At 40.5% G+C, this 8701-nt stretch overlaps 1 protein-coding gene across 1 annotated transcript; it reads right to left on the reverse strand.

Annotated features, from left to right (window-relative positions):
• Positions 1-1187: 1187 nt before the first annotated feature.
• Positions 1188-4422, reverse strand: LOC118598300. The gene is made up of 2 exons (XM_036210925.1): positions 1636-4422; positions 1188-1571 (listed from the first exon to the last, which is right to left on the reverse strand). Exon 1 carries the CDS (start codon positions 4288-4290, stop codon positions 1924-1926), a length of 2367 nt encoding a protein of 788 aa, XP_036066818.1. The 5' UTR covers positions 4291-4422; the 3' UTR covers positions 1188-1571; positions 1636-1923.
• Positions 4423-8701: the final 4279 nt, after the last annotated feature.

Here is an 8701-nt window from a genome sequence, read left to right on the forward strand (position 1 = left end):
CGATAGAGCAGGTTCCCTTTGATTTGGAGGTGTGTGGAGACAGAACCCAGGACCACAGTTTATAAAAAAAGGTTAAGATGCTGTTTTTTTGTTTTTGTACAGTGAGAGGGAGGGCGCGTCCCCAGTCCGTTGGAGCCAGGCACCCCTGTTAAACAAAACAAAACTCCTGAGTCTACACACTAAAAAGCACCAGGCTTCAATAAAACCACCAAAAACAAGATAAAATAAGAAATACGTGCATGCAATAAAAGACAACAGCACTGGTGCTAACAATAAAAAACAACTCAGGTAGCTTAAAAAAAACAAGCGAAGGAGGGGTACTTAGCTCGAAGAGGGCTGTATCGAGACCAACCCCTCTGCAATTCCAGGGTCGCTTCTCCCTCCTCAACCGCTGCTTGGCTCCTGGCTCTACTCCTCCGGTTTCGACACCGACTTGTGAGGTGGTCCGTCCAGACAGCTCCCAACTGTGGTCTGGTACCGCTTCTTCCAGCTGTTCCGCCGCCGAAGGGCCGCTGTCTCCTTTGTCTGGCGCGCTCCTCTGGCGTCGGTCCGATCCGCTCCTCTTCTGGTGTCCTCCGGCGTCAGGGCTCCACGGGCTCAGTGTCTCTGCCTGTTTGTCTGGCTCCTTAGACAGCATCAGGCAGAGCTGGAGACCTCGTCAGGCGGCCTCAGACCCTATATCTCCTACCTGCATCTCTGCAGTCATTAAAAAAAGAGCCTCCCATTGGCCACGCCCCCCTGCTGCACCTGCATCCAATTCGCAGCAGTAAGGCGGCCCATTCATGGGACTCCAGATTTAAAACACAAGTAAAAAAGTTGACAGTTCTGCTTGTGTTTGATTGGCAAAACCCTCTGCATTCATCCGGACTTGGGACCGGCACATGGAGGCACAGATTGTGCCCCCTTGTGGTTGCATTATTTTGCCAAAAAGTCTCATTCGATGAAACCAAATGACACTTTTTGTTATTGTTTTGTCCTCAGCCTGCAGCCCAGTCTTCTTTTTTCATTTTTTTTTTTTCTTCACCAGCTTCCTGTAATCAGTCCTCATCTGTCTCATTGGTTTACCACTGTATAGCCATACTGCTGTTTATTTTCACTCTAGTGTTAGTTATGTCTTAGTGGTCGCTGTGAGTCTCAGTGTGGATTCCTGGAGGTTTTCACTGTGTTTGACTGCTGTTTTTTTTATATTTTCTCTCCATGTTTTCTCTGTGATCTAGCAGGCCGGAGTTCTTTTTTTGTTGTTGGAATTGTTTTGGAGGAGTTTTGGATCTTTGGAATTATTTGACTACTATTTCTTTGGAGGAAAATTTTCCACTTTGGATTTTTTTTTTCTTCCTTTTTTTCCTCAAGGACAGACCTCAAAACCTACATTGATCTGATCCTGTAATCACAGACTGTTTTCTCTTGTGTTTTCCGTTTTACCCTCATTATCGTCTAAATAACAAATACCTACGTAACGCATTACTTACATAACGGGTCACCTAAAGGATATATCACCTAAACAACATGTCACCCACATAACGTATCACCTAAGTAACAAATAACCTACATATCATATCACCTAATGTCACCTAAATAACGTATCACCTAAGTAACAAATAACCTACATATCATATCACCTAAAGGACATGTCACCTAAATAACGTGTCACCTAAATGACATATCATCCGAACAACATGTCACCTATATAACGTATCACCTAAGTAACAAATAACCTACATACCATATCACCTAAATGACATGTCACCTACATAGCGTATCACCTAAATAAGAAATAACCTACATACCATCTATATAATATATCACCTTTAAAACATAAGTGAGCTTGGATAAGTGGAGAAACCACATCACTCAGGTAAAACTCACTTAGGGAAGGGTCTGGCAGCCAACAAAGCTACCCAACATACCAATGGCGCTATCTTTTCACAATGCACCTACTAAAAATCCACAAAATCTTGGCGGGAGTGGATTAATGAAACAAGACTTCTTTTGTGATTTTTCTATGCATTCAAAGAAACTTGCTGGAACCATTTTATTGAGCTGATTCCTTCCTATAGCTGTCATTGAAGATATATTCTTTGACCTTGTCCATTCCTCACAGAGGTTCTTAAAAACGTCTTTATGAATTGTGTCCAAGTTTATCAGCACAATTTCATCTGCATTTGCATTTAGAATCCTTCTGCAAATAATCTTCACATTGTTTGAGTCCTTCAGAATTTTCTGAAATAACAGCACTATCACTTTCTGAACGCACTCTCTAACATTCTCTTCTGTCCTGATCTGTCCAGATTCTTTGCTGTTTTCTGCTGAAGAACCAAATTTTCTTTTGAAGAAATTCTTCACCACTCTCCACCACTTTCTTTTAGGTTGTGTGTGAAGGTGGTTTTCTGTCTTTTTAGAAAACGATTTCATGGAACGAGGCTTCTTCTGGGACTTTTTTATGTACTTAATGAAATGTGCAGCAATCCCTTCATTAAGCTGATCACTTCCTACATCTGTCATTGAAGGCATACTCTCTGACCTTGTCCATTCTTCACAGAGTTCCTTGAAAACACGTTTATAGTGAATGTTTAAATCGTTCAGCATGTTCTCGTCTGCGTTTGCTTCCAGAATTCTTCTATAAATCCTCTCCACACAGTCTGAGTCCTTCAGTAATTTCTGAACCACCAGTGTTATTACTTTCTGGACGGACTGTCTTAGTTGCAAATTTGTTCTTATTTTTTTATTTTTTTCGGATGACTTTTTACTTTTAAACCAAGATTTATTTTGAATGATTTTTTTCCTTGCTCTCTTCTCTGTCTGTTCTGATTCTATTTCAGGGTAAAGGCAGCGTTGGATCCGTTTTAGGATCCGTTTACGGCTCATTCCTGGGTGGTAGTGGATAATTTTTAATAGAGCTTCCTTGTACACTTGTCTTAAAGTTTCTTGTTTTGAAATGGTTTGTAATTTGCAAGCAGCAAATGTTATCCAGAAAGAAACACCAGTACTTAAGGATGAGTGAAATTTACGTATGCAGTGGGCAACTCTTCTTATAGTTACCGGTCTTGAGGATCCTTTTTTGATTTTCTGAAAAGCTTTGATTAAAGCTGTTTCAGTGGTTTTATCGTAACTTTGTTTCTTTGTCTCGTGTAACCCAATACTTTCACTACAGAGAACCTCATTTATAGCATCGGTGATGGCAGAGGTAATACTATTAATTTGAGAGTGAAATATTTCTAAAAAGGCGTCTTTCAAAATGGATTCCACTGTTTCCCCAAGGAACCGTTCAGTCTGTGAAATAGTTTCAGACTGAATCTCTCCAGAAGATCCCAATTCACTTTCACTTAGAAATTCAAATGCAGCATCAATTTCATCTGGAGACTGGGGATCAAATCCACATACATCTTTCATCAAATCTTCATGTATTGAAGAAATGAACATTTTAAAAATTTCTAAATATAAATCCTTGAATTGAAAGTTCGTAAACCGTGGTAAGTAGCTTTTTATCTTACCATAATTTTCTTCAATCAACCTTCTTATCCGTTCCTTGTTAAGCTGGGACCATCTAAATTCTTTTAGCTTTTTCTTCAACCTTGACAATGGCACGTGTTGTATATCAGAGTTTATAGACATGAGTTCATTTCGAAACATGCATCTGATTCCATCAAAGTAAAAGACTATATCTGAAATAAATATGGAATGATAAACTTCCCACATTTCAAATACAACTCTAAAATTAACACTACCCCAAGGTAATGGTATGCGTTCCTCTTCGATGGACCACTGGTCCTCAGGTGTAAAATCTCTGGCAAAAATGTTTTCTATCATTGCTAAAATCTCCTCTCTATTTGTATTATACCCATGAGATTTTGTCATTTCTTTTGTTTCCCTCATGATTTTTGAAATATAATCTGAACATTCTGATTCTTCACTATCAGAAAATGTTGAACTCAAACTCCATTCTAAATCGACTGTGATTAAACTTTCTTTACTTTCTAAATCCCATGTACTCATCTTGAGAGAGCCGTTCTCGCTTTCAGCTGCTTCCTCAGAGCTTTGATCAGTTGCTGCCACTGGTAAATCCTTTGACAGACCAGCGTGTGATTGAGCGCCGGTTGATGATCCTGCTTGCACGTCGTCCCACGCCACTCTGACAGGTCTTAGGCTGTGCCTTGACCTATCACTCACAGCAAAATCCAGAGACACGTCTTTGTTTGAAGCTTTGGGTTTCTGTTCAGATGTCTCCAGGGGTGTTACTTTGTTTGTTTGTTTACCAAACAAGTTTCGAAGCTTTCCTAAAAACTTTTTCATTGTCTTGAGTGACTTGTTTCTCTGAGTTGAATGAGCTACTTGTAAAAATAATTCTCAAACGCATTTCTAAGCTTTTCTAACGTCAGACAACAGCATTATGACACATGATGACACATGATGACAGATGATGACACATCATGACTCATCATGAAAGATGATGACACATCATGACTTATCATGACTCATCATGACTCATCACATGACTCATCAGATGACACATCACATGACACATCACATGACTCATCACATGACTCATCACATGACTCATCACATGACACAACGTGACTCATCACAAGACTCATCATGACACATCACATGACACGTCACATGACACATCACATGACTCATCACATGACACATCACATGACACATCACATGGCACACAGATATTTAAAAATGCCACTTGTGTCATGTGTCTGATGATGTCACATTGCATGTATGTCACATGACATCATAGGAGGATAGGTATTCTGATGCTGTTTAATATTGTTGATAATGACATCATAAAATCACAAAAACCAAAATTGAGCAAAAAAAACCCTTTCTCCCCACACGTTAATTGAAAACATATTTTTATTGCTTTAAGCACCTGAAACTTTGTAAAATCAGTCTTTGATAGGTGTAAAATGACGCGAGATCAGCATAGTGATTCTGAGTGACCAAAAGCAAAATGACAAGAGAGCGCTTACAAGAATGTCCTCACTTAGCAGGCTACCAAAGTAGCAGAGGGTGGAAAAGTGCAAAAGTACCTGACAAACCACAATTCCCTTTGCCTTGGTGCAGACCAGCAGCAACATATACTATAGGGGACATGGCGTTTATTTTAGAAGGGCAGACTTTTTCTATCTACATTTGACATGCCTAAGGCTGAGCAGTTGTTCTGAAGCTTCTCTTCAGAAAGAGAGTCTAAGGGCAGGGATGCCCAGTTTGGTTTAGTCTGTTTAGCAACCGCCAGAGTTCATAAGATGCTCGGTCTCCTGTATCGAGTTCATAAGATGCTACTGTTACATTTTTTGTTCGTCTATGTTCAAATTGGTTTTCTGCCAAGGATTTAATATTTGTGTGAATGATGTGTCAGCTTCACATCTGCTTCAGATCAAGTTGTTCTTGCTCCTCTTTTGTCTGTGGAGGTTCAGATTCCTCCAGTTCTTCTTCAATCTGTTGAGGTTCTTGTTCTTCCTGCTCCATTTTAATATCTGGTTCCTCCAGTTCCTCTTCAATCTGTTGAGGTTTTGTTCTTCCTGCTCCATTTTAATCTGTAGAAGTTCTGGTTCCTCCAGTTCCTCTTCAATCTGTGTAGGTATTGGATCATTCTGTTCCACTCTAAAGTTCATCCCATGCATAGTTCATCCTCTTCTATCAGTCAATGGTGGGGGAGGACCACAGAGACACAAACACAAGAAAGTATTAGTATTATGTCAGGACTCAGGGTGTCATGCCTTCCTCCGACCACCAGAGAGAGCTGTCACCGGACTACTAGCTCCTCCTCCCATCTTGCACCAGTCTCCAGTTCCGGTTCCCTCAGCTGTTCGTCATCACGTCATCTCCCGGACTGTTTATATTCCTCCCGCTAACTACGTTCCTTGCGTAGTCTTGTATTGTTGTTTCTTCACGTGCAGTCTAAGTGTTCCTTCGTTTTGCCTACTCGTGTTTGATCTCTGCCTGTCGACCACGCCCTTGTTTTGCTCTTGTTTTTTAAATCAGTTGCATATGGATCCACACACCTCTGCCTCGTCTTTACATATTATCATATGTTGTATTGTTCAGGCCTTCACCAAATGTAAAAAAAATCTGCAATATAAGATATCTGGGTTTGAAACTCCAATAAAAGTATGACTTACAATAAATAAACAAAAAGAAAAAATTACTGGTACATTTCCATTTCACTATGACACTTTTATTAAAGCATAACACACTAGCATCATAGCCTTAGCGACTAACACACTAGCATCATAGTCATTGATATACATTACTGGATCTGCCCTTGCCTACTTGCTGCTATAGTGAGATACGTGCACGCAGGCGCCATTGCTATGCATTGAGTCCTGGTATGGAGTGATTTATGTGCCACCATATTGCTAACAAAAGTTGCAGTTTTGAGATCAAAATGTTCTAAATTGTAAACAACATGTAAAGTATTGCAAATAAAATGTTTAATAATTTCTTTGACAACATTTCTTTTTTTTTTTTTGAAAAAGATTTTGCGAACAAACGCTTTTAGATGCGTTGAGCCTCATCTCACTTTCACCCTATCTTTGGCTCTGTGTTCAACATTTTTTACATTTGTGACACTCCAAACAGCCTCCTGATTGGTCTAACGAGGAGGACTTTGGACTTTCTATCGGTTCTGTTCGGTAGGAATTCTACAGTCTTCAACCATTCTGGCTCAGAAGAAGAACTCAGAAGGAGCAGCAAAGCTCAAATATACAACAGAGTTCTGTGTTTATTCATGTTAGTGTAACGACCAGTGTGATTAAAATATCGGCAGTGGAGAAAAAAACGTCTCAGCGTCGTCTCCATGCAGCCTTATGTGACATTACATTAAGATTATGATTTGTATGAGTGATCTATAGTTTTTCCATGAATAAAATGATTCAATATTAAGAGAAAGTTGCATTTTTTCATGAATATTTTTCTACTTTGAACAAAAGTAAGCATGAGTTTAGCCACAAAGCCAAAGATAGGGCGAAAGCATCTACGCATCTAAAAACATTTGTTCTAAAAAAGATTTTTAGGAAATAAAAAAGTTTGCAAACACAAAAATGTTTTTTGCAAGAAAAAACAAGTTTGCAAAGCATAAAAAAAAGTTTTTCAAAGCAAATATTAAATATTTCATTTGCAACACTTTAGATTTTGTTTGCTACTAAGAGAATTGTAATCTCAAAACCGTGACTTTTGCTTGCATTATGCGGCACAAAAATGACTCCATATCATGGCAGCAGAATGCTGCTGCTTCAATGGAGGACAGGGAGACATCAACCGCAAAAATCGGACTAGCCCTCTTATTTCTTAACCGATTTATCCTTGTAGACTCCTAAAGTATCTACATGCTACTTTGCCAGCACAGCAACGTGCATCTTGGCTGCACATTGTACGTGTTGCTCACATGATTTTACATCCCTTTTTGTGCTGGTTGCACATAAATACATGTGAATATCATCAGTCATGCTTTAAAACTTTAAACATGAATAAAAACATAATCAAAAAAGCAAGCTAGCATGCTAATCCCGAGTTGCTAGCATCCACTTCAGCACTTAGTTTGATTCCTCTCAATTAAAATGCGATTACTGTCCTGTGATGATTCCTCTCCATTGGATTATTTTGTTGTCAAGGTTTGTGAGGTTAATTACAATACATATTTAATAACGCCAGGGACTTACGGAGCGGGGAGGCTCCGCCAGACAGCGCTACAGCCCAGACAGACGCTTTCCCCGAAAGCAAACTCATGACGAAAGTTATTCTAGCTTTCTCGGACGAATACGTGAAGGGCTGCTGCTCAAACACAAGCCTGCACTGGTGGAGAAACTGTTTGCAGAGTCCTGGTTCTCCTGAGTATCTGCACGGAGTGGGGATGAAGGGCTCGCAAGGCTGCGAGGCAGGAACCAGAGGAGGAGCTGGACTTGAAGCTGGGTTGAGTTCCACGGAAGGAGCTTTGCCTGAAGGCGTTAGGGAGTCGAGTTGGGAGGAAACCACGTCCAGACGACCGCCGAGCTGGTTCACTCCGGTGGAGAGATGTTGGAGGGAAGACATGATCTCCTGAAGAGCTTGGTCATGCTGTCCCATAAGAGCCCCTTGAGAAGTGATGGCTTGCTTCACCTTGTCTAGCTCTGCGGGATCCATTGTAGCCAGGTTATTCTGTCAGGGTTTGTAGACAGATCTTAACGCAGAATCAAACTGGATGTTAAATCAGTGGAGATTTATTAGACGAATAACGGCAACAAACTAAGGAGCTGACAGGTGAAGGAGGCAGGAGGCTTGACCACAGGCTGCTGCTACGGGAACTAGGTAGGATTGCCAAAGATGGATTGTTAAGGCGGTGTGTGTGCTGTGCTTCTGGTCACGTACACTCGGGTATAAAGATTGGAGAAAACAGAGAATCGGGGGCTTCTTCAACAAAATCTGACTGGTTACGCTGGAAGATTTCTCTGACTTTATTCATTAAAAAACAGACCCTCTGAGCACGTACAGAGTTCGATTTTTCATTTTACTTTAACTCATTTTTTCGTCAACAACAGGAGCTTCTGTAAGAGTCTTCTTGAGTTGGTCAAAGGCGCTCTGGGCTTCTGCTGACCAATTCAGGAGTCTGAGCCTAAACGACGATCATTAGGTACACCCACCAGCAGGGCATTCAGTGGTTGTACCACTTTTGCAAACTTTTGCAAACTTTGGCACAAATGGCCTATAGTACCCT

This window comes from Oryzias melastigma, unplaced genomic scaffold, assembly GCF_002922805.2.
Source record: "Oryzias melastigma strain HK-1 unplaced genomic scaffold, ASM292280v2 sc00305, whole genome shotgun sequence".
In the NCBI taxonomy this organism is placed as follows: domain Eukaryota; kingdom Metazoa; phylum Chordata; class Actinopteri; order Beloniformes; family Adrianichthyidae; genus Oryzias; species Oryzias melastigma.

What these genes read in the sequence shown, in the direction of transcription:
- LOC118598300 (XM_036210925.1), bottom strand. Translation starts at nt 4,290, where the DNA reads ATGAAAAAGTTTTTAGGAAAGCTTCGAAACTTGTTTGGTAAACAAACA.